The sequence below is a fragment of the Cyprinodon tularosa genome, unplaced genomic scaffold (assembly GCF_016077235.1).
Source record: "Cyprinodon tularosa strain WSP-4 unplaced genomic scaffold, ASM1607723v1 ctg102, whole genome shotgun sequence".
Lineage (NCBI taxonomy): Eukaryota > Metazoa > Chordata > Actinopteri > Cyprinodontiformes > Cyprinodontidae > Cyprinodon > Cyprinodon tularosa.
The window spans coordinates 1,727,940-1,755,215 of NW_024037805.1; the positions used below are offsets into that span (position 1 = coordinate 1,727,940).

General features: G+C 42.8%; 1 protein-coding gene across 1 annotated transcript in view; it reads left to right on the top strand.

The window, feature by feature from the left end:
• The first annotated feature begins 5,631 nt into the window (after positions 1-5,631).
• LOC119779937 (transmembrane protease serine 9-like) overlaps positions 5,632-27,276 on the top strand; it is a 33,891-nt gene continuing 12,246 nt past the window's right edge. The window contains exons 1-9 of the mRNA XM_038279804.1: positions 5,632-5,724; positions 12,823-12,843; positions 12,926-13,085; positions 13,651-13,919; positions 14,030-14,175; positions 14,259-14,496; positions 15,499-15,519; positions 17,485-17,644; positions 17,918-18,189. Of these exons, the coding sequence (XP_038135732.1) occupies positions 5,670-5,724; positions 12,823-12,843; positions 12,926-13,085; positions 13,651-13,919; positions 14,030-14,175; positions 14,259-14,496; positions 15,499-15,519; positions 17,485-17,644; positions 17,918-18,189 (1,342 nt within the window). The 5' untranslated portion in view covers positions 5,632-5,669. The remainder of the gene's footprint in view (positions 5,725-12,822; positions 12,844-12,925; positions 13,086-13,650; positions 13,920-14,029; positions 14,176-14,258; positions 14,497-15,498; positions 15,520-17,484; positions 17,645-17,917; positions 18,190-27,276) is intronic.

Below are 27,276 nucleotides of genomic sequence, written 5' to 3' on the forward strand. Positions count from 1 at the left end.
ATCAAGGCCTGCAGTGTGAACATAGTCTAAGCAGGAGGAGAATAAATGGGAGAGAGAAACAAAGACCGGACTAATTAGCAGATTGGGAGCAGGTGTGAACACAGGTGAGAAGGGAGCTAGGGAAAAGGAGACTGACACAAGAGGGCAAACAGGAAATATCCAAGAACTCAAATGTCTCTGTTGTTTGTGAGAGACTCACTTTAGCTTCCTTTCTGCACGAAATTGTTTCTTTTCTCATCAAAACTAAAAAGTTTTGGTGTCAGAATTGTGTTATCTTTAAAGTTTTCCAGTCAGTGTCTCCTCTAGTTGTATGATTCATTTTATGATTTTGCAAGATTAACACTATATTACTGTCTCTCCAGACTAAAGATAAGAAAACTGCTGACTAGTCTTCAGTAACTTAAGACCTTACTTTAATTTAAGCTTCTGGCTGTTTTTTTTTTTTTTTTGGAAAGTCTTTCAAAATGTCACCAAGTGTGAAGTTTTAGGATTTTTTTTTTTTCTCTTGGACTTGTTTGCCAGGATAATCTTGTTAGTAAGGTAGTGTTGGGAAATGTTTAGTTGTGCAGATAAACAATCCTGCCTTTTCAAAAGACAGAAACGCCTTTTAATTTTGCCCTCAGGGCTTCATGCAAGTGTGAATGCCTAACAAAAAAGTGCATAAAGGCTTAATTTTTTGGCACGTATTCAAATGATTGTCTTAAGCTTTTGATGTTTATTGCTTTGTCCTTGGTTTTAAATCTTTGATCAAGGGTGTATACTGTATAAAAACCGTGTCTCCATTATTAGAATATGCTTAGTATCCTATAAAATCAGTATCCATATAAAACTGTCGGGGTGTAGGCGTGATCTCCTGCTGTTGGGGTAACACACAGGACTGACAGATGGTCACACACTAACACCTAAATCTAGAATTACTAATAAACCAAGAATTCATATTTTTGCAAGGAAAAGCTAGAGTACCTGAAAAAACCCATGCATACAGGAGACCAAGCAAAACTATCACAGAAAAGCTGCAAAAGGAAAGACAAGAGCTTAAGGCCAGGCGAGAGTGAAAATTTCAAAAAATTATTGAACATTTATTTGGTTTGTGTCATGTTTGGCTTAATATGTTTGGCCCACATGCAGAAACACACTCGGCAGCAAGGATCAGATTCAACAGTTTATTTTATCAGGGACGCTCGGAGAAGACAAGGAAGCGCCGGATCGGAACCCCCAACCAATCAAGTAAAACGAGCTAAGGAATGCAGGCTTACCACCGGGTGCGGCAACCGGACTAGGGAAGGACGGAAGGTCTCAGCATACTGTGGTGTTGGCGGCAGGTGATCCAGAGACCGGTGGGTTGGGGCGGAGGGCGGTCCAAGAAGCTCAGCTGATCCAAAGATATGGGGCAGCAGGAGGAACCAGACAGACTCTGGGAGGAAGGAGAGCTCGAGAGGAGGACTCAGTTTGGAGGTTGCTCGGGAGAGCTGGCTAGTGAGGACAGGCTATATTTGGGACACATGGAAGGTTGGATGGGTTCTGGAGTGGGACGGGAAACGGAGTCGGACGGTCATGGACCTGAGGACAGAGATTAGCTCGTAGGTGCCAGTGAAGCGTGAAGACAACTTCCAACTAGAGGATCTGGACGGGAGGTCTCAGGTGGATAACCAGACCTTTTGACCGGGGCGATAGGTGGTACTGGCGGGACAGAGCGTCCGACTTTAGGTTCTTGGAACCCGGGCGGTATGAGATGTTTAGGTTGAAGCGTGATAAGAAAAGGGACCACCAAGCCTGTCTGGGGTTTAGCCGTTTGGCTGCTTGTAAATAGGCCAAGTTCTTGTGGTTTGTCCATATCTGTACTGGCTTCTCGGCCCCCTCAAGCCAATGGCGGCGCTCCTCCAGGGCGAGTTTTATGGCTAAGAGCTCTCTGTTGCCCACATCGTAGTTTCGTTCTGCTGGGGAAAGAGGACAGGAGAAGAAAGCGCATGGGTGAAGCTTGTGGTCCTGGTCTGAGTTCTGTGATAAAACTGCTCCAACGCCTGTGTCTGAGGCGTCCATCTGTACTATGAACTGTTTAGAGTGGTCTGGGTGCACAAGAATCGGTGCACTGGGAAACCTGTCCTTAAGGACATTGAAGGCTGCTTCTGCTTCTATGTTCCACCTGAACGGGGTATTAACTGACGTGAGAGCCTGAAGGGGGGCGGCGATCTGACTGTACCCATGGATGAAGCGGTGGTAGAAGTTTGCAAAGAGAATCCGCTGAAGATCTCTACGGTTTTTGGGCACAGGCCACTCCAGGATGGCTTTGATCTTATCAAGGTCAGACCGGACCCAGCCCCCTTCCAGGATGAGACCCAGGAAGGTGACGGATGCCTGGTGAAACTCACACTTTTCTGCCTTAACGAAAAGTCTATTTTCCAGGAGCCGCTGGAGGACTAAGCGGACATGATGCTGGTGCTCGGAGAGGTTGCGTGAGTAAATCAGAATGTCATCCAGGTACACGAGATGAAGATGTTTAGGAAATCACGGAGGACATCAATCACTAGGGACTGGAAAACAGCTGGAGCATTGCTAAGACCAAAAGGCATCACTAAATATTTGAAATGGCCCAGGGGTGTCTTGAACGCTGTTTTCCACTCGTCCCCCCGGCGGATCCGGACCAGTTGTAAGCATTTTAGCAGATCTAACTTAGAAAAGATCGTAGCAGATTGGACCGGTTTCAGAGCGGAGGAAAGGAGTGGAAGGAGGTACTTATTCTTAACTGTTATGGCATTAAGCCTGTGGTAGTCGATACATGGACGAAGGGAGCCATCTTTCTTAGCCACGATAAAGAAACCAGCCCCGAGAGGGAAGGAAGATGGTCTAATCAACCCCGTGGCAAGGGACTCTTTAATATATTTTTCCAGCGCATGTCGTTCCGAAAATATATAAATAATAAACATTAGCTGTTCTCAATTTGTTGTGGATTTTAATTTGGAAAATGAGTGAACGACCGATATAGGGATTCAAAATGCTGCAGGAAACAAAAACATTTCTGGTCTAATCAAATTGCAGCTTATGTTGGATTTTATTTTATGCACTACATAGGCATTCTTGTGTGCTAAAAAAGTCAGCAGTGAGCAAGCTTGGAGGGAACATTGGTGTCAGGGGATTTATGTCCTAAAACAGAAGGAGGAAAAAGAGGTAGATGACGTTCCAGAAGGTGACGTGAAAACTAAGTTGGGTACAGATCTGGAGCAGGCTACCTTTAGCCCAACAGGAAGGACCCCAGCTGGCTGCAGCAGCGACAACCTCACAATGGATTTATCAGTTGTGTCACACACCTGTTGTCCTTTGTCCTCTCTTGTAAGAGATGGTACAAAAAACTAGAGTAAATGAGATCTACTTAAACAAGAGAGGAAGCACTTGAAGGGAGGCGGGTCCTAGAAACCAGCCGTGGTTCTAGACTACATTGCCAGAGGGGCAGTGTGGTTTCATAGTGGCACTGGGGAGCATGTAACAAAAACATACTAATAGTTTATCATTTATATTGAGAAAGCCTTGCAGAACCTGAATGAATTGAAAATTCCACGTTACCTCTTTTATTTAAATTTTATGCTGTTCCACCTGAAAATATATGGGTTATTTTTGGTATGAAAATTAGATCTAATAAAAACGTAAAAAATATATATTTACTTAAAAGTAAAAGCAATGACTTACCATCAAAGAAAGCAACAAAAAAGCCACAAAAAAAAGACTATGAAAATAAAAAAAGCTATTCTTTGGAATATTAGGTCAATTTATATTCATAAGTCAGGGTCATTACCTATTTATATTTTTAATGAAAATAATAATAATAATCATAATACGATTCAGCAGATGAAAAATTTGATCCTATCTCCATAACACTGAAGCTATTACCTTGATTTTCAAATCCTATTAAAACAGACCTGTAAAGAAAAAAAAATAAACGGGTCCAAGGGACCTATCAGTCACTATGACTGTTCCAGCACATATCATCATTAAATCATTTTTTTAAGTATTTCGTCTTCAGTCCAGTGGCCATAACAGCGGCCAGCATCAGTTCTATGGGTCCCCTGGACACTTTACTCTTAAGCCCTGGCGCTACAAAAAATAAACTTTTTTCCAGTGTCAAATCAGTCAACCTTTGTGAGTCTGTCTACATTTAGCTTTCAAACATGTTTTTTTCCACTTAAACGTCCCAATCTAATGCTGCACAGTTAATATTCAGCTAGGCCCAAACAGAAGCTGTTTATTGTGGTGAAAGATTCATAAGGAACCTGATTTGAAGATAGGGTTTGTTGGTTTAATGTTTCACTGTTTATGGTGGGGGTAAAAGAAACCGATTTGTTTTTCTACCACTTCCATTGCTCATATTTTTTCATGTTCATTGTTCTTTGTTTTCCTGCTGTTATTTGATAGTGACCTTCAAAATGTCCTTCTGGATGTTTTCCAACTAGTATAATTCCCACACTGGTATATGTGTGTCAGTGTTTTTTTTTTTTTGTGCATAGTTCCTTCCCATACATAAGCATTCTGTACCTGAAAACATAGCATGTCTTACAGGAATAGCTCATTGTTTTCAAAGATGATGAACATCTCAAGCATTCAAGGAAATGAAGAAATGTGAGGGTGCTGCTGGATCCTGTCCAACCATACACTATGTATTAAATGAAAAATAACTATTCAATTAAAATTAATACTGCTGACACCATGCTTTATATGAAAATATAAACTTTGTTTAAAAGTGGGTAGTCATGAACAGTATTATCTCTTACAGGAGTAGCTCATTGTTTTCAGAGATGATGAACATTCCAAGCCTTTATTATTTCTATGCATCTATAGGTAAATGAGCAGCACTTATATACCACCTTTTCAAGTCAGTTGGCTCCTAAGTTCTCTACACAGCACTGAGTCATCCGTTCACACACATTCACATTCTGATTGAGGAAAAACTACACTTTAGCCAGGGGGCTATAGCAAACCTCAGAGAGAAATGAGAACGCAGAAATAAAAACTGTCCAAAGGCAGAGTATGATTAAAAGGAAAGATAACTATTCAAATAAAACTGATACTGCTGAACCAAGCTAAGAACATTTTAACGTCACTGTCTGTTGTGGCAAATTTAAATTTTTGAAATGATTAACGAACTCCTGAAATACAATTTGATGACATAAAAATGTATGTTATTAGAATCAATCAGTGGATTTAAATGTAATTTGATTCGTTTGTATTAAATAAGGAGAATTTTTAGGGTCAAAGTTAAAAATATCTACATATATTGTAGGAGAAAAAGAAGTGTTGCAGAAAGCAAACTCTCATAACAAAGTTACTCAATAATTTCATATTATACAGTAACTTTTTTAATACAGCGGGTAAAATAATTATTAAACACACCACAATCTCTTCTCTCAGCAAAGATATTTTTAGAGTTGCTACTGACACATTTTAACCAGATATCGGTAACAATACATGCAATCCACACATAAAAAGATCCTTATTTCCCCTGATATATGTGATTAGTTTAACAAACTGTCTTAAAATACAAACCAATTCATAAACAGTAGAGTACAGTATACTAGTTTAGGAGTTGGAATGTTGTAGAGCAGGATGCTCTGTGGGCGTAATAACAAGCTGTATGCAGGCTATTTAAACCTGCACCTTAGAGCTGGAAGAAACTAACAGTGATGGCCTTCAAACATCTGATCTGTGTGGCGGCTGTACTGGCTCTGCTGATGAAAGGTAAGAATACCTGCAGATAAAGAAAAATAAGTGAACCTGTCTTCTGCCTTAGGTGTAGTTCATTCTTATCTGTATTAAACAGAATCAACCAAAGTAGGTGTTTTTTTTTTTTTTTTACTGTGTAGCTGTTTTTTTTCTTTTTTAACAAATAACTACCAACTATGTCAGTTACCATGCTGAAGCTGGGGGTGGGTTATTTCCACTCTTCGTTGGGTCTTCCTTATGACGTGTTGGTCGCTTTGTACCTAAATCTGAAAAAGGAATTTTGATACTAAACTTGCATAAATTTATAGGCGATAATCTACCCACTTTACACATGATCTAAAAAATTATATATTCTGCTCATTCAATCCACCTGCAGGAGACCAAAAATTTATTGAATTAAGGATCATTATCTAATTTCATAGGAGTTCATTTGTCCAAAATGGGATTAGAGCTATTGTTGCACCGATAACAATACCAGTATTGGGCGGGGCCCTGATACAGTATTAAAATGATGGTATTGGTATCGGCTAGTACCAACAAATAGGGCACCGTTTTGTGAGCCAAAAGTTTATTCAACAATTGTTGCCCGCAGGTAGGCAATAAAAAGTTCTACTGGATCCACTTTGTATTAGTGTTTTTCCTGCTTCACAAAGGTAGGCAGCAGCTTGACAAAGCCATGATGGCAATTATTTTACATCCAAGTAGTTTGCAGTTCTTCATATATACACACACACATCAATTTCAAACAGATGATATTGGTATGGTATCGGCCAGTGCTGCACAGCCAGGTATTGGGTATCGGTATCAAGGCCAAAAAATGGCATCGGCACAACACTAATTAGAACCTTAATCATTAGAAAGCAGGAATGAAAGTACAGTTAAATTCTTACCAGTATTCTATAGAAAATGTTTATTGGCCTCTCTCTCTCATTTACATCGTATTTGAATAGAAAGAAGCAGGAACTATAGGAGAGACATAGTCAAAGAACATCTATGTGTCTTTTCATCGGGGGCTTTATCAAAAAATTGTAATGACTAACCAACAAAATATTTACTCTGGTTATATGGTAGAAATAAACGAAGGTATTGCATCACATCTTGTGATCTGGAAGTAATAAAATTTCCAGGGCTAAAAAAAAAAAAACCTTTTTTGCTCTAAGCAGATGGTGTTTATCAACTAAATATAGTTTATTAAGTAGTGAGAACAGAGTCGGCCGTGCAATTAGCTGCTGAGCGGATCAGGGTGGGGCTCGGGTGCAGATAAGGGTCTGCTTCCGTCTCCTTGAACCCCAGTCGGCCTCGGCAGATGGCTGCTCACACTGAGCCTGGTTCTGCTGGAGGTTTCTTCCTGTTGAAAGGGAGTTTTTCCTCTCCACTGTCGCTACAAGCATGCTTAGTGTGAGGGATTTTAAGAAAGAATAATTTTTTTATATTTTACATTTATGATTTAAATAAACCCTAGTTGTACCTTACCTACCACAAATCTCCTCATCATGAGCTTCTACTCAATTGTAAGAACCAATCATGTCCTTATAACAGATGTTGTTTCTAGGTATATTTTTGCAACAAAAAATAAATAAATAATTAAAAATAGGTTTGGCTCAATTTCCTTCTATAAGCTTTTCTTTAAAACAGCTGCAGGTCTTTTTTGTTCCCTTTAGGTACCAGTGTTTCTGTAGAAATGAACCGGTATAGCAGGAAGCTTTTCTTTGTTTATGGGAAACGCTTTAGATTGCTTGACAAGTAAGAAAGCCAGTTTAACAAGGCCAATTAAAACTGACAGAGAAATGAAAATAATTTTAAATGACAGTAGAATTGCTAATATTACTATTTGAAGAGCTCTCCATCCATCCATCCATCCATCCATCCATCCATCCATCCATCCACCACTACATCCATCCATCCATCCATCCCTACATCCAACCATCCATCCATCCACCCCTACATCCATCCATCCCTACATCCAACCATCCATCCACCCCTACATCCATCCATCCCTACATCCAACCATCCATCCATCCACCCCTACATCCATCCATCAATCCATCCATCATCCATCCACCCATCCATCCATCATCCATCCACCCAACCATCCATCCCTACATCCAACCATCCATCCATCCACCCCTACATCCAACCATACATCCATCCATCCATCCACCCATACATCCATCCCTACATCCAACAATCCATCCATCCAACCATACATCCATCCAACCATACATCCATCCAACCATCAACCATCATCATCCATTCCCAAACCTTATCCCACATCCATCCATCCACCATCCATCCACCTTATCCATCCATCCACCCTCTACCATCCAACTCCACCATCCATCCATCCACCCTACATCTTCCTTCCACCCATCCATCCACCCCTACCCTCCATCATCCATCCATCCATCCCTCCATCAATACCATACCATCCATCCAACCACCTACCCTCCAAACACCTCCATCCATCACCTACATCCAACACCATCCATCCACCATCCATCCATCCATCCCCCTACTCCATCCATTTCCATCCATCCCTACATCCTACCATCCATCCACCCTTACATCAAACCATCCATCCATCCATCCACACATCCCCTCCAATCCACCCATCCTTCATCCAATCCTCCACCCACATCCATCATCCATTCCATCCATCCCATCCCTCCATCCAACCACCTCATCCATCCTTACATCCACCATTCCCCTCCCCATCCATCCATCCATCCATCCATCCATCCTTTCCCCAATCCTTCATCCATCCATCCACCCCTACATCCAATCACCCATCCATCCATCCACCCTTACATCAAACCATCCATCCATCCATCCATCCATCCATCCATCCATCCATCCATCCATTTCCCATCCCATTTCCCTCCACCCTACATCCAAACCCCTCCATCCATCCACCCTACATCAACCTCCATCCATCCATCCAAACCTCCATCCATCCATCCATCCATCCATCCATCCATCCATCCCTACATCCATACATCCATCCATCCCCTACATCCTCCATCCCTCCATCCATCCATCACCCTATCATCAATCATCCATCCAACATCCTTCCCATCTTCATCCATCATCCACCTTCAATCACCCATACCATACCATTCCATCCATCCATCCATCCATCCATCCATCCACACACCCCTACATCAAACCATCCACCCCTACATCCAACCACCCACCCATCCATCCATCCATCCACCCCTACATCCATCCAACCATCCTTTCCCCAATCCTTCATCCATCCATCCATCCATCCATCCACATCTACATCCATCCATTTATCCATCCATCCATCCCTACATCCAACCATCCATCCATCCAACCCTGCATCCCTCCATCCATCCATCCATCCATCCATCCATCCAACCATCCCCCATCCCTTCATCCATCCATCCACCCCTACATCCAACCATCCATCCATCCATCCATCCATCCATACCATCCTCCATCCATCCATCCATCCTAATCCATCATCAACCCATCCAACCCATAGTTTTTTAAATCCTGTTGCACAAGGAAATAAGTTAATTATTTAATTTTATTTTTCAGAACTCCAGCTCTCATAAGTCAAACCTGTGTTACTTTAACTATGGCTTATAGAGCAGTCAGCATCATTGAGGAATGCCTATTTTTTTTAATGTTAAACCATCACTAACACCAAGGACTAGTTTGAGGACGGCAGTCCTCCGCACCCATAGTCCACACACCCCACTTCATTGAGGATCTCATCCACCCATTGCACCCACCTCCATTCGTCCAGGTAGCCACTAGGTATGCACAGTCCTCACTTCCCAGCTAATCATTTGATGAACATTGCCTTCCTCAAATCAAATCTCTTTATCATTTTATTGCAAAAACCACACCAAAAAAAAATTAACCCACTGGTACCATTTGGTCATCTCGCTCAATACTATGGACAAGCATTTTTTAATCAAGCCATATAAGATATTAAGCAAAGAGGTCATAATGAGCGCATGGAAAATGTTGTAATATTTTATCCAGTTCAAATTAAAAATACTTTTTAATCCAACAATGTATTATCATAAATCATAAACTACTTAATCATAATGACTGCATATTTTCACTAATACAATCCATTTCTACACAAAATCCATCAATAACCAACATCCCACCCACATCCAAAATTTCAACAATCCATTCCACCCCTACATCCCTACTATCCACCTCCATCCCACCCCCCTTTTCCACCATCCATCCCCCACCAAACCCCCATCCATCCCCCCACCCTTCAACCACCCCACCAAACCACACCACCCCAAAAAAAACCACCCCAATCCATCCAAACCACCACCCTTCCCCCCAACCCCATCCAACAACCCCCCACCCCCTACCCCCAACCCCCCCAACCCCCCACCTTACCCACCATCCACCCCCCCCCAAACCCCCCAACCCCCCCCCCCCCCCCCCACACCACACCCCCCCCCCATCCCCCCCACCACCCCCAACCACCACCACCCCCCCCCACCCCACCAAACCAACCCCCACCACCCCACCCCCCACCACCACCCCACCACCCCCCCCCCAACCTTTCCCACCACCACCCCACATCCAACCCCCCCCCAACCCCACCTCCACCAACACCCACCCCCCCAACCCACCCCCCCCACCCCCCCCCCCCCCCCCCCCCCCCCCCCCCCCCCCCCCCCCCCCCCCCCCCCCCCCCCCCCCCCCCCCCCCCCCCCCCCCCCCCCCCCCCCCACCCCCCACCACCCCCCCCCCAACCCAACCCCCAACCACCCCCCCCCACCAAATAACCCCCACCACCCACCCCCCCCACCCAAAACCCCCCTCAACCACATTTAACCCCCCAACCCCCACCCATCCCCCCTTCCATCCACCACCATCCCCACCCCCACCTTTCCCTCCAAACCATCCACCCCATTCCCAAACAACCATCCACCCCAACCAACCCCCACCCCATCCTCCTCCCCTCCTCCCTCCCCCATCCATCCAACCCCCCCTCCTTTCCCAATCCCAAAACCATCCACCCCTACATCCAACCACCCACCCATCCACCCTACTAAAAAACCCCCATCCATCCACCTAATTCCTCCCACCCCACCTCATCCCCACCCTCCCCCCCCATCCTCCCTCCATCCCAAAACCACCATCCATCCACCACCCCTACTTCCACCCCTCCCCAACCCAATCCTACCCAACCCCAAAACCCCCATTTAAAAAAACCACCACCCACCACCAAACCTACCCCCCCCAACCACCATCCAAACCCCCCCCCACATCCAACCAACCCCTCCACCACCCCCCTCATCCACCCCCCCTACACCATCCAACCTCCTCCCCCCCCCCCCCCCATCCACCCCAAAATCCACCCCATCCAAAAACCCCCCATCCTCCAAACCAAACCCCCCCCCATCCACCCAAACCCACTCCAAACCCCCCCCCACACCAATCCACCCACCAAACCCCCCCTCCCCCAACCTCCCCCCATCCACCATCCTCCATCCCCCCCCAACCCCCCCCCACCCCCCACCATATTCCCCCCCCTCACCACCACCAAAACATCCCCAACCATCCAAACCCCCCATCCCCCCCAAAACCCCCAAAACCCCTCCATCCCCTCCACCACCCCCATCCATCCCAAACCCCCCTTTCCCCAAACCTTTTATCCATCCATCCACCCCCTTCCAATCCCCCCATTCCAACCCCCCCACCATACCCCAACCCTCCCCCATCCATTTCCCCCCCCTCCCCTTCCCCCCATCCACCACCCACCCTAACATCAAACCCCAACCCCCCCCCCCCCCTTTCCCCCTCCTTCATCCATCCATCCTCCCCATCCATCCACCCCACATCAACCATTTATCCATCCATCCCCCCCTCTCACCAACCCCCCCCCCAACCACCCATCCACCAACCATCCATCCATCCACCCCCCCCAATCCCAACCATCCCCCCACCCCACATCCAATCAACCTCCATCCATCCCCCCCCAACCCTCAAACCCTCCACCATCCATCCCCCCAATCAACCACCATCCCTCCAACCCTCCCTCCCCCCACCCCCTTTTTCCCCCCAACCCCCCCCCTAAACCACCACCACCATAACATCCATCCCCCCCACATCAAAAAAACCCCTCCTCCCCAACCTCATCCACCCAAACCCATCCATCCCAACCCTCCCCTCCCCCCAAAAAATTTCCCTCCACCACCCCTCACCAACCCCATCCTCCCCCATCTTTCCATTCCCATCCATCCACCACCCCTAAAATCCATAAACCATCCATCCCACATCCCAACACCATCCCTCCAAACCCCACATCCCATCCATCCACCACCTACCATCCACCACCACCACCATCCAACCTCCCCCAAATAACCATCCACCCTCCCTCCCCCATTCCATCCATCCACCATCATCCAACCCCCCTCCCTCCCAAACCCCTCCCCCCCCCCACTCCAACACCCCTCCATTCCACCCCTTAAAAAATCCAAATCCATCCCCCAAAAAATCCTCCCCCAAAATACTCAAAATCCCCCTAAATCCAACCCCCCACCCCCAAACCATCCATACCCCACATCCATAAAAACTTTTCCCCAAAATTCATCCATATCCCCATCCAATCCACATTTCATCCATCCCCTTTTTAAAACCTTCCACATAAACCCCTTCCCAATAATAAAAAACCCCCTTTTCCCCCAAACCCTTTTCCATCCTCCCCCCTAATCCAATCCCCCCAAACCCAAACCTCCCATCCATCCTACCCTCATCCCATCCTTTCCCCAATCCTTCATCCATCCATCCATCCATCCATCCATCCACATCTACATCCATCCATTTATCCATCCATCCATCCCTACATCCAACCATCCATCCATCCAACCCTGCATCCCTCCATCCATCCATCCATCCATCCATCCATCCAACCATCCTTTCCCCAATCCTTCATCCATCCATCCATCCATCCATCCATCCATCCATCCATCCATCCATCCATCCATCCATCCATCCATCCATCCATCCATCCATCCATTCATCAACCCATACCCAACCCATAGTTTTTTAAATGCCTGTAGCACAAGGAAAATAATGTTAATTTATTTATTTTTTATTTTTCAGAGAGTGACTCACAGCTCTCAGGTAAGTCAAACCTGTTGTTACTGTTGTAACTAGTGGCTTATAGAGCAGTCAGATAATTGGAGGAATGGTCTATTTTTTTTAGTATGTGGTAAACCATCACTTAACACCAGGATAGTTGGAGGAGAGGCAGCTCCTCCAGGCAGCTGGCCCTGGCAGGTCAGTCTGCACACATCTACTCACTTCTGTGGAGGATCTCTGATCAACGACCAGTGGGTGCTGACTGCTGCTCATTGCGTCTCAGGGTAAGCCACTAGGGTATGCACAGTTCCTCACTTCCCAGCTAGATCAATTGTTTGATGAACATTTGCCTTCCTCTAAAACTACTAAGATTCTTTTTTATGTCAGTTTTATTGCAAAAACCAAGAAAAAAAAATTAACTAACCTGGTAGAGCATTTGGTCATTCTACGCTAAGTGACTAATGGACAAGCATTTTTTAATCAAGCCATAGCTGAAGATATTTGAAGCAAAGAGTGGTCATAATGAGCTGCATGGAAACTGTGTGATATATTTTATTCAGTTCAATTAAAAAATACTTTATTAATCCCAAAGGACAATAATTGTATGTATGCAATAAAGAATTCATTAAAAACTAAACTTAACATAAAGACGTGCACTATTTGTCACTAGAGTTGCTCCATTTCAGCAACAATCCAAATTAACCAAGATACCAGCCAAACTACATAAGAGCATAGTTCAGAAATCTCTTGTTTATTATAAATTTAGCCCATAGCAGATATATCTGCAATAACATCAATTTTATGTTATTTTCAACATAAAATGTTTTTTTTTACTGACTCTCTTCTCAGGTCACCAACTGGTATAACAGCATATCTGGGTCGGCAGAGTCAGGAGGGATCCAACCCACATGAAGTCAGCCGAACAGTGTCACAGATCACTATTCACCCTGAGTACAATTATGGAACTTCATGGAACAATGACATTGCACTACTAAGACTCTCTGAACCAGTAATTTTCACCAGTTACATCTCACCAGTCTGCCTAGCTGCCCTGAACAGCACCTTCTACAGCAGGGTTGAATCCTGGATCACAGGCTGGGGAAGAATCGGAAGTGGAGGTGGGTAGAAAACCAACAATATAAAGCAAACTGAAGAAAGAACCTGCCAAGGTTTAACTCTAACAGTTGAATAAATCTTTGTATTATCAAATCTGTATTTTTCTCTACAGTTCCTCTACCATCTCCTAAAAACCTGATGGAGGTGACGGTGCCGGTTGTTGGGAACAGACAGTGCAAGTGTAACTATGGGGAGAGGATGATCACTGAAAACATGATATGTGCTGGGTTACAAGAGGGAGGCAAGGATTCCTGTCAGGTTATCTTCTAATTACATCACTTTATCATTGTCTGCAGACAGTAATTTTCCTTTTGACTAATAGAACATTTTCAAACTTTAAGGGGGATTCAGGAGGTCCGATGGTGAGCAAACAGGGTGACCGCTGGATTCAAGCAGGAATTGTAAGTTTTGGAGAAGGATGCGCTAAGCCAGATTTCCCAGGAGTCTACACCAGAGTATCCCAGTATGAGAGCTGGATCAACAGTATCATATTCACCAATCAGCCAGGGTTCCTTACCTTTATATCTGAAGGGACTGACAGTGACCTAAGTGTTTCCTGTACAACACCTGAACCTAATGGTGAGTACCTGTTCTAATGTAAAAAAGCAAAATTAACAAAAAACACAAATAAAAAAACAAAGGATACATGTTTAATCCAATTCCAGAACAGTACAAACAAACTAAATTGTACCACTTCCCCATATATTTATGACCAAAACAAAAAAGACATACAGCCTATGTCTTCTGTCTGCAACTAATACTGTAAATCACAACTAAATCTCTGTGATACTGTTTGGATCTATTCCAGTTAAGCAAAGGTTCCAGGTGGGTTAATTGTTTTGTTTCACGGACTCTCTGGACTTAGTTCTCGTCCTGTCATTAGATGCTTCTAGAGGAGGAGTTGATAGGAGGCATGATTTACGAATCATCAAAGGACTTGAGGTCACACTGCATTAAAACACTTTGCAAAACTATGTGGATATATCTTTAAACAAGGCAGTAAAGGCCGAGATTTACTTGCACGTCGGGTCGCCACGCCAAACTGTGTGTGCCGTAGGCGAGCCACTGCAAGTAATGTCCTGGTAGATGTAAGATAAATGATTTAAGAATGCTGGAGATTTGTTGCATTGTTGTAGATTAATGTTAATCAATTTCTGACCACATTATTTCCCATTTCAAATAGCTGCAAATCAAACTCTTTTTCTGACAGTATATCCTGTCAAGTTCTGGTCACAGTAAAGGCTATGGAACAACAAAATGATGTATCCCATTATGCTAATTACTGACACGCTTTAAAGATGCAGCCCAAATAGTAAGTTTATTTATCATTGATAGTGTATAATCAGACTATGATACCAAAGTCTTTCAGTTTAGAAATGGATTGTGTTTGCCTTCTTTCATTTCAGACCTTTGATGTTTGACACAGCTTACTACTTTGAGCTTACTGAGTTTTATGTTATCTTAATGCATACTAAGTCGACTGTCTTAACACTGTCTAAACACAAACTGTCTAAAAACTAATATTGTGAATATTACTAAATTTACACTTCTTAACATTTTTCTTCGTAATTCATTTTTCAGAAAATGTGACATACCTGTCTGGTAAGTTAAAGCATATCTGCCTTTTCTTAAATACCAGTATCATATTTTTAAAATCAGGACATTTTAAATAATTCAGATGTTTGTTGTTCTGGCAGCACAAAAAGCATGCATATTATATATTACGGGGTATTATTTTCATTTTTAGTTTAATGATTTATTTTTGATGGTCAAAGGTGGATTTAGGAAATTTGGGTTCCTAGGCAAAAACAGGCAAAAACAGGTTGTCTTCTCTGAAATGAGAACACATAAAACAGACCCGTTATACAGCTACAGAAATTTTAATAGAATAGACATACATGATTTGTTCTATTTTTTCTCTCTCTCTTCTTGTCCCTTTTCTTCTTGTTTTCCTCTCTATGTTTTGTACTCAGCTGACTTTTCATGCTGTCTCAAAAGAAATGAAAGATTTTTTCCATGCACTAAGCTCACTTAGCTGATTGCTCCTTCCTGTGTTTCCAAAAAGGCGACGGCAAACGTAAATAACAGTCTTTCTTTTCACTGTAGACAAGCCATGATCTGCTTATCTGTTCTCCATTTCTTATTTCTATATAATACTAGCTGCATGAATCATGACAGCATTTAAGATAGGGGAGAGCAGGAGGCGGGGTTACCAATCTACTTGCTCTGGAGAGCAGAGTTCGCTGCTTTTATATGTTGTCGCCAAAGTCTCCAGTAGCAGGAAAAAGTTACTAGATTTGGTGCTAGGCACATTTTTTTTTAAATAAAAGCACTAGAGGGGCCTGGAAAAGCATTAAGTTGGCAACACTGCTCTTGGCACCGTTTTCAAATGGTTGGCTGCTGTTTGTTTGGACCTTTCATCCAAAGGTGGTGGGGGGTGGCTGAAACACACATAATACTATAAGCGTTCTAATGACATTTTAGCAAAAGGATTTTTATCAAAAACATAATTATTGTGCACAAATAAGGAATAGTTGTATTAACTACAAATAAACAAAGTTTTATGGGGCCCCCGGGATCTTGGGGCCCTAGGCAATTGCCCAGTATTGCCTAATGGCAAATCTCCCCCTGGTAATTGTAAAGGACATTTAACATTGCTGATCAATTGTTTATACACCTGTTATTAAATGTTTCCACATTTATTTTATCAAAGAATATCACTCTGTCATGATGGGTTTGGTTCCTAGCCCATATGCAGAAACACTCGGAAACAGGACAAAAAGTTCAAAGGTTTATTGAATAAACAGGTCAGGGGGTTATCAGATTCAGGACTGGTCACGACTGGTTTCTCTGTTCAGAGATTCAGGCTGAGCGGCGGAGGAGGGGAACCAGGAGGGTCCAGAGGCTGAAGGCAGGCAGAGGCAGGGCAGAGCAGTTACTCTTACTGAGCAGGTTCAGAGCTTCTCTCTCAGCTCTTACTGAGAGCAGGCAGGCAGGTTTCAGACTGAGTTGGATTTCCAGGGTTCTCCTGAGAACAGACTGCTTGGTTTCTCGCTTGAGAAACTCTTCCAGGTTTCAGGTTTCCAGGCAGGTTCTTCCTGAGAAGCAGAGAGGACAAAAACTGATTAGGTTCAGGTTCAGGCTTCAGGGAAGTCAGAGATTCAGACAGGCTGGTCGGCTAAGATTTGCTAACCATAACTGGCTTAACACTCTGGCGTCAGAGTGTTGCTCTGCCCCTCCTTAAATGCCGGTCTCCTGATGAACTCACGCGCCGCAGGTGTGGTAGTCAGCTCCAGCTCCAGGAGACCTAGAACGCCCTCTGTTGGAGAAAGGTGGACAGACCACCAGATCCCAACACACACACACACCTCCACTTTTTTCAATTTGTGTGCTATTCCATTGATAATTTCATAAATTCATTGTATGAATGGGGAACAAAACTGTTCTTTCTACAAATAAATTGGGAAATCAAATAATTGTACTGCTGTTATTCCTATCAAGGTTTGTTTTCCTGAGAGCACCTGGAATCGACATATAACTCAGGGTTTTATTTGCATCTTTTGTCAGAGTGCGGTCTGGCTCCACTCAACAACAGGATAGTTGGAGGAGAAGCAGCTCCTCCAGGCAGCTGGCCCTGGCAGGTCAGTCTGCACACATTCACACACATCTGTGGAGGATCTCTGATCAACGACCAGTGGGTGCTGACTGCTGCTCATTGCGTCTCATGGTAAGACTCAAGGACATATTGAGCTCTTCACATTTGAAAAATGACTTTTTCTTCTATGGAAATATGATAAAATGCAAGTAGAAAAGCATATGCTGTAATTTAATAACAGGATGAAATAAATATCATCAAAATTTCTCCCCAGAAATGACATAAAATAAACTGAAATGTGTTCAGATCTCAATAACAACTGAATCAAAGTGCACTAGAAGTAATGTGTTACCTTCAGTTAAGAAGCAAGTAATTTAGTGATCTCTTTTCTGCCCTACAATAAAGGTTTAGCAGCACTGCTGGTCTAACAGTGTATCTGGGTCGTCAGAATCAGAGTGAATCTAACCCAAATGAAGTCTCTCGGACAGTAACAAGGATCATTATTCATCCTGGATACAACATACCACATTTTAACAATGACATTGCGCTTCTGAAGATGTCTGAACCAGTGGTTTTCAGCAATTACATCTCACCCGTCTGCCTGGCAGCCTTCAACAGCACCTTTAACATTGGGGAAGACACCTGGGTTACTGGCTGGGGCAACATTGGATATAATGGTGAGTTTTAAAACCATTTATATGCAAAGAAAGCATTAATTTATACAATACCAACATTTTTATTTTAGATGGGAAAGGGCAGAAGTCTTTCTGTCTTTTTTTCAGACTATGAAAAAAGATCTACAATAAAACCTTAACATTAAATAAATACTTTTTTCTCTAATGTTGCAGTGGTTTGTCTGGGTTTGCAGTTGGTCGTAAACAGACCTGCTGTTTATAGGGCATGAATCACATAGTTATTGCACAGCCAGGGGTGGACTGGGACAAAAAATTGGCCCTGGCATTTTGGCTAGACTGGCCCACCACATTTTTTTTTTTTTTTTTTGGTGTACTGAATGTGTATACCAACTGTGCAACACCTTGAGGCCAGTTAATGGAAATTAGTGAGAGTGGACACTTAAAATACTTCCAAAATCTTAATTTATTAACACTGTAAAATGTAAACTCCACCACAGCAACAATTCTTAGACGAGAGAGAGAGAGAGAGGTCACAGTCAATCACACATATTATTTGCACATGATGCATTAATTATTGTATTGCCTGCTCGCTCTCACTGGCATTAAAAAACTCCACCTCCCATAGTCTAAAATCCGGGATAATTTATCTGACTCGCGGGCATCCTTGAACAACTATCGATATCAGGGAGACTCCCGGGAACTTCCGGGAGACTTGGGATGTCTGCATTACATAGTTTGGGCCTTTAAAAACTGTCCAGCTTACCGCAGGTTCTACTACTGCAGCAGCCGCACTGACATGTTCACTGCTCGGTTCGCCGTCGCCTCCACTACAACCACCACCACCATCATATTATACATAAGACACCGAAACAGATGACGGGCCTGCTGTTGGAAACATGTCAGTCTGTTTGACACATTTCGCAGCGTCCGTTTTAAGAACTCGTTTCTTTTTTCGCGCAGTTTCTCTGCGCCTCCCTTGCGTTTCTTATCCATTACTACTGTGACACCGCTGCACAAAGTTCCAATGGAGAGTGAAGGTGTTTTTCTACTTTCTGATTGGGCTAGCCCTTTAGACTGTCAGGGATGATAACCAATGGGCTGCAGTAGCCTGTGGCAAGGGCCGGATGATCGGAACAGACTCTTGCGCTGCTGATTTTATTTTTCTTCATGCATTATGCAAATATAACGAGGCCGATATAATAATAATAATAATAATAATAATAATAATATTATAATAATACATTTTATTAATATACATGTCGGGTCTGCCGCCTCAAACAACACGTCGGCCCACCAGGCAAATGCCCGGTACGCCCGATTACCAGTCCATGCCTGTGCACAGTAGATTATGAAAAGTCAAAGATATAGAACCATTCAACATATTCTCATTATGAGTTCGTATGAAATCGTACGAAAAGTTATGCACACTATTTTGTACGTTTTGGACGTTTTTCCTAAAAAAACTACATCAGTGCGCATGCGCTGGCAGACAGAAAAAAAAAAGCAGATCCGCGGACGGACGTAAAACAGGGAAAAACAGTGCAATAATCACTTATTCATGTCTCTAACTACGTTGCTTGCTGTTTTATATCTTAGGGTTAGGGTTAGGGTCAGGGCTAATTGTAATTTATATTCTATATTCGTGAATGGTGCGTCAGATGCGCATACGACGAAAGAAACATCCAAAACGTACGAAATTATGGTGCATAACTTTTTGTACGATTACATGCAAACTCATAATGAGAATACACTGAACCAATGTACAGAAACTCATACTCCACCGCATACTTCATCCAAATATCTTTAGCAATGTGGCAAACTAAAGCAATATAGGCAGCACCTCTTCCCTATGAGTGATTTAGAAATAGACCAAACAGGTATGTTTCTGGGGCTGATGGAGGAAGCAGAGTATGTGAAGTAAAAATAATGCCCAGACCATAAAACATCACACAGAGAGATCTCAGGCAAGGATTCAAACCCAGAACCTTTTTCCTGCAAAGCAATGATGCAACTAACTGCTCTTCTCTGCAGCTAAAACTGAGTTGAGTTGTTGTTAATCTGTATCAACTGCAAAAACCTAGGTATAGCACTATATCATATATACAGCAAAGTTGTCTTTTAGCCTATGTAGCATCTAGCAAGTCTGTTTGTTTGTTTGTTTACACACTTAAAGACTTCATCATAGTGCTAATACTAACCTACCAATGAAAAACTGTCAAAATCAGAATTTGAAAGTCAAATCTTTGAGGACCGATGTCCAACACAGTGTTGTATAAAGTACTGAAATCTCTGAGTCAAGTAAAAGTATAAGTACCTGTCCAAAATATGACTTTGGTAAAAGTCCAAGTCACTGACTGAAATGTTATTTGAGTAAAAGCCTTAAAGTATCAGAAATGACTTGTACTTAAGTATAAGAATTATTGTAAAAATAGATGTACTCAAGTAATGTAGTGAAAAGTATAAGTAAAAAGTAGTGCAGTTTGAATGACATTTTGTTACATTTTGGTAAACTTTGAAGGTTAAATTCACTTAAAATAATATAAACCAAGTGTAGGATAAATTTAGACCGGCTTTGCGAAACAGGCGTATCCTATTGGTGTTGATGAACAAGCCCAGGCAAGACCCGACTTTGTAGTCAGTAGGTGGGGTCAAAACACTTGCATTTCTCTCGCTCTCGCTGTTTTTTTTTTTTTTTTACTTAGTAACTAAACCATACTTTTACGGAGTAAAAGTATGCAATTAAGTTCGTAAATGTAGTGAAGTAAAAGTGAAATTTCTCAAAAAAATGTATACTCTTGGAAAGTATGAAGTACTCCAAAATATACTTAAGTACAGTAGTGAAGTATTTTTACTTCGTTACTATACAACACTGGTCCTACAGCACAGCTTTTAGATGTGTCTCTGCTTCGACCCAGCTGACTTCAATGTAAGCTCATTAACAGAGATGGACTGGTCTTAGTAAGGTAGTAAAAGCCGTAGGGAAGCGGCTGTTCCAACGGTTGCATTTCTGAGTTATCCTGAGTGGTGCCCGACTTTACACGGGTAAATAAAGTGATTGTGATGGGTCGTTTATCAATCACATTCATGTTGCGGCGGAAGGTTAGCAAGCTTTTTGGTTGTGGCTGGTTTGTACGAAGCATCTTGCTAACCAGTTAGCAACATAGTGCTAGTAGGTTCCCAATTGGAAATTCCATTGGGACCAAGTAGCACTAAATTGGTGACTTAGAAACGACACTGTCAAGGAACGCTATGGACAGTGGAAACATGCAAGAGGAGGAGAGTTTAGTGTCGGAGGTCGTGGATGAGTCTCCTCCATGATATATCTTTTATTTAGAGGACGGAAGCAGGGATGAAGATGTTGTGGAAGAGGACACCAGGACGGCAGAAGCTTGGTTTGTTGTAGAAGGCTTACAGCCGTACATGTTTAAGCCCTTGCCTCGTAACGCTGCCAGTTCTGTTAGCTCTACGCCTACTGAAGACACAGACGTCCATCCCCGTGAACACTGGGACGGAACTCAATGGGAAAGGAAATGATTCGGATTTCTTATTTCAACCGTTGTATATTAGCTGCGACATATGAATCAAGATGCTATGACCGAAAAAATTAGATTGACAGATGACCGTTGATATATGATTGGCTGAATTTAGGTGTACAAGCTGATGATAACAGAAAATACCAGATTTTAAGACAGGATTTTTTTAAATTGAAATTTTCTAACTTTTGGGACAATATGGTCTGATAAAGAGTCCATTTATATACATCTTTAACCCAGAATGATTTTAAATTAAAGTTAGTTTCATTTAAGTTTCATTTTAATACATTATTCCTGCTTGGAGCATAAAACATAGAGTTACAGTATATTCAGCATTAACTTACAATTAATGGCCATTATGCAATGAAAATATGTTGCAACTTATTTTATTTAATCAAGTGATTTTCTGACTGTCATATGTTGTCTGCGAACACAGACCATGTCTGTGTATTATGACAACAAACAACAAATATCGATTCAAGCTCAAATCAAAGTCAAATTGTTAACTATACACACATATGGAATAAATTTACATTCAAAATATAGGAGTTCATTAGCAGAAATCATTCAACTTGAGTCAAATGTATGTCATTTAAAAAATATTGACTACACTATGTGACTATTTACACATAGCAAAGTAAAGAAAATGGTTAAATTCAATTCAATTCAATTCAGTTTATTTATATAGCGCCAATTCAAAACACATGTCATCTCAAGGCACTTTACAGTTCAACCAGATTATACAGTCAAATTGATCCAAAGTTTTCTTTCTAAGGAAAACTAGTTGATTGCATTGACTCATTGACTCGAATGCAATCCCTCACACTAAGTATGCTTGTAGCAACAGTGGAGAGGAAAAACTCCCCTTTAACAGGAACTAAACTGCAGCAGAACCAGGCTCTGTGTGAGCGGCCATCTGCCGAGGCCGACTGGGGTTCAAGGAGACAGAAGCAGAGATACAAAAAGCAGCTGTAAAAGGCGGCCCCGTCCAGGAAACACACAGCCAGGCAGACAAGCTCCAAGAAAGCTCCCATGTTTAAAATCCTCCTTCTCGCATATAAAGCCTTAAATGGCCAAGCTCCATCTTATATCAGAGATCTGATTGTTCCTTATGTTCCTAACAGAGCACTTCGCTCTCAATCTGCAGGTTTACTAGTGGTTCCTAGAATTTCTAAAATTTTTAAATCCATATTCAATGAAATAATGTAACTTTATCAGAAGGATTTTTATGTTTGAGAACCATAGTTTACATAGAAGAGTTTGGATATTAGGTCTTTTCTAATTTAATGCAATTAAAAAACCAATTCACAATATCCAGCAGTTGATAAGAAATCATTTTGTGAAGTAATGTTTTTAAAATTATTTGATACTTAACCATCTGTAATTTTTCAATTCAATGCAATTCAGTTTATTTATATAACGAAAATGCACAACACGTCATCTCAAGGAACTTTACAATTCAACCGGATTGTACACTCAAATTGCTTCAAAGTTTTCTATCTAAGGAAAACCAGTTGCATCGACTTTTTGACTCAAGGGCAATCCCTCACACTAAGCATGCTTGTAGCGACGGTGGAGAGGAAAAACTCCCTTTTAACAGGAAGAAACCTCCAGCAGAACCAGCTCAATGTGAGCAGCCATCTGCTGAGGCCGACTGGGGTTCAAGGAGACAGAAGCAGACTTACAGTAAGAAGCAGAGATACAAAAGGCAACTGTCAATCAGCTCCACAGGAAACACACAGCTAGGCAGACGAGCTCCAAGCCAGCCCCAAAGCTCGATTTTTCGACTATTTCTAAAAATTCTCTGAAATAGGGCCAAGGATGAGGGAGGTCTTGTTGGTCTCCATCTGCCAATACGCTCTCACCTGTGTCCGACCTTTCAGACATTGCTCTTCTGAAATTGTCTTTACCAGTGAATTTCACCAGCTACATCTCACCAGTCTGCAGGGGCGGATTAAGAAATTTTGGCCCCCTGGGCCTGACATGGTCTTGGCCCCTCAACCCCCCGCGCGTGCGGGCGCACACACACGCACGCACTATGCAAGAAATACTGTATACTGTGAACAGATATGCACACTGTCCTGTACAGAAGAGTGCACATACTGCACACACAATATTAGGTATACCACACAGACACTGACAAGCACAGGTTTCACACAGACACAGGGGGAGGGGATAAATGGCCTAAAAATAAACATTTTGGAAAATGATTATGCCCACTTCAGTGATGGTGCATTGGGTCATTTGAGAGATATTATGTATTGGAAGTTGGTAGCTATCATGAAATAAACCCCCCACCCCACCCAAAAAACTAAATCGGACATGATTTTTGCCCCCTTTTCCTCCCTTCTATCATTAAAAATAAAATAATATCTTAGGAAAACACTTTGGCATAATGGCAGCTGTGCAGCAAATTGAGGCTCAAAGTCTGTATCTATTTGTGGTTAAGCTTGAGGAGAAGGAGAAAGGTAAAATGATAACATGCATCGGAGAGCACCACAAAGAAAGGTGTAGGCCAGTTCATGGTACAAGGGCTGCATGCAGGTCAAGATAGCCCATTTCCAAGAATGCTATAGTGGCTGGACAGGCACTGGACATGTCCTGAACTCAGTGTCAGACGTGGCTGCCGAATACTTGGATGAAGTGAAGCAGCTGACAGATCTCATGCTGCCCCATCTGAAGACTGTCCTGGCCAGGCAGAGGATGGATGAGGAGACCTTCCCAATGGACCCTGTCAGTGAACAGGCTAGTAACATTGATGGCACCCCTGTGCACAACATTGGGATGGAGAGACGATGTGGCAAGGTGGACTACAAACTGAAGAAGTTGGGCACACTGAACGCAGTCAATAGGTCAATAATTTTACAGAAGTGCCAGGAGCTTCAGAGGTTTCAAGGCAGCAGCACAAGCAAAAAGGGAGGTTGAACTCAACTGGAGTAAATTCATGAAGGCAAAATTCGAGAGTAGGGCAGATGAGAAACAAGAGATGGCTCAAAGAAAGGAGAGTAAGAGACTAGACATGCTGGACACACTGAAATCTTTTTATGGCCCCTTCACGATAGTGGGGAAGTTGAAAAGTTCCTTGTGGATGAAAGTCTGCACAAGAATGCAAAGCTGCAGAGAATGAAGCTTGAGGTTCAGTTTGCCAGAGAAAGCACCAAGCTTCTGCCTAAAGTCAATCCTATCTTCACAATCCAGGTGACACTTCCCAGAAATGGCGAAAGTGCAATTCTCCAAGTCATAATGGATACTTAGAATTTTATGGTGGTGGTAAGTATTCATGAAAACAGGTAGCCTAACATTAGTGAATGGGTGAATTCTGGAAATAACCTAAAAATCTTACACAGTGCACCTTTAAGCAAGGGGTTTCTTTCGTGCTTTCAATTTTGCAAAATCATCCCCCACATCATTGAAGTCCAACTCTCTTGTCAGCTCACTCTCAATTGCCATTAGAGATAACGCATTTAATCTTTTCTGAGTCATTCTTGTGCGCAGCTCATTTTTTACTCTTGACAAAAGAGAGAATGAGCGTTCTCCCTCACAGTTACTGACCGGTAGAGTGAGAAAAATCTGTAGCGCAATGTATGTATTAGGAAACGTAGGCTGTAGTCCAAAATGTATTATTGGTTTGAGCAGTCCTGAAAGGGTCCTCTCCTCATCAGTGTTGTTGAGCTGTATAAAAGATTTGAACTGTATAAGCTCCTGTCCAAGACTTTCATTGAGGTCAGATGGGTATGATTCAGTGAGAATCTTGGCCTTGTGAAGGACTGAAGCATTGGACTCTGTATCCAAAGAGAAAAGGACACTGAACAAATTGTTCAGATGTTTGCAGGCCTCCAGACGGTGATTAAGGCTTGAACTCAGTTGATCAATAGAGGCAATAAATGTCTCTATTTGAAACAGTTGCCTTCCCTCAAGCACAACATCTGGGGATGCTGATTCATCAGCAAACTTTTTACGTTTCCTCGTCCGTTCAGCCCTGTAAGATGGGGTGCCACCCAACATGTTTAAGGCTTTCTGCTCAAAATGATCAAATAGATCTCTTTGGGAGAGAACAAAGGTGCGCAGAGATTCCAGCAATCTAACTGCTGTACCAAGGTCCATGTCTGCTTTTTGAAGTTGCAGACTTGTGGCCTGAAATCTGGACAGAACAGTGTCCCAAAAGCCTGCCTTGAAGGCCATCTCAAGTGAATCCAGCTTCCGCACTAGACTGTCAGCTTCAGTTCGTGTGTCTCGTTTCTCTGTGTCATCAGTGGAAATAACCTGTAGTGCTGCTTTTATTTTACTGTAGTTCTGCCACAGTGCTTTGGTAGATTCTGCACGGCAACTCCAACGCGTGTTGGATAAAGCTTTAAGTGTGAGATCTATGTTGGAATTGCCAAATACCCTGTCCCATCGGTGTGTGGATGCAGTTGTGAAGTTGTAAATAGACTGAATCAAGTCAAAATACTTAGAGACTTCATTTCCACATCTGTCAATGCTGTTGACTCCCACCAAATTCAAAGAGTGAGCTGCACATGGAATATAGTGTATTAATGGGTTGCTTTTCTTTAAGTGAGCCTGCAACCCATTATACCTCCCTGACATGTTGCTGGCATTATCATAAGCCTGCCCCCTGCAATTTGACAGCTCTAACCCTAGATTTTCCAACACAGACATGACACAGTTAGCCAAACTTTCACCTGTATGGCTAGTAATGGGCTCAAAACCCACAAAGCGTTCAACAACACTGCCCTCTTTGCTAACAAAACGGAATATGAATGTCAATTGGTCCACATGAGATAAATCTGGGGTTGAATCCACAATGATAGAGTAGTATTTGCTTGCTTGCAGTTCATCTGCTATAGCCTGTTTGGTTTTTGCACCCATCAATTCAATGAATTCCTCACAAATGGTGGAGGACAGATATGAGGTATTACCTCGACCCATCTGCCCAAACTTTCTGATGTGATCCTTTAGAAAGGGATCAAATTCAGCCAGGACCTCCAGAATACCAAGGTAGTTCCCATTGAGAGGAGACCCTAACGATTCATTTTTACCCCTAAATGCAAGGCCCCTTTCTGCAAGGAATTTAATGACTGCAACAACTCTTTGTAACACCTGCCTCCAATAGCTGCTCTCTGCCTGAAACTGTTTGAACAGGTCTGCATCAACTGTGGCACCTTTGGCGCGGTTCAAGACTGCTTGCATGCAGGTTATGTGCTCAGCACTTCGCTCATGTTCACCAAATCTTTCTGAGTGTTTCCAATCACAATAGCCTGTCACAAAAGAATGCGTTTTTGGGGAAAACAGTTTGCATGCAAAGCAGTAAACATTACCAGTAGAGGGAGAGTACATCAGCCACTCTCTTTGTACTCGTTGTCCATTGGGCAAGTGTGAAGTAAAATGTTCATTGTTTAGGCATCGGGTTTTGCCTCCTAGCCCACTGTTCCTCACAGAAACTGGATAATGGCTGTGACGGTTGTGAAATGATTTTGCACCTCTTTGAATAAGAACTTCCTTCATTGACTCAGTGAGGGTCTCAGCCCATTTAGCGGGATCACTAGGTAGAGTTGTCACTGTAGATGGTGTTGAAGAAAGATTCAGCTCATTTTCT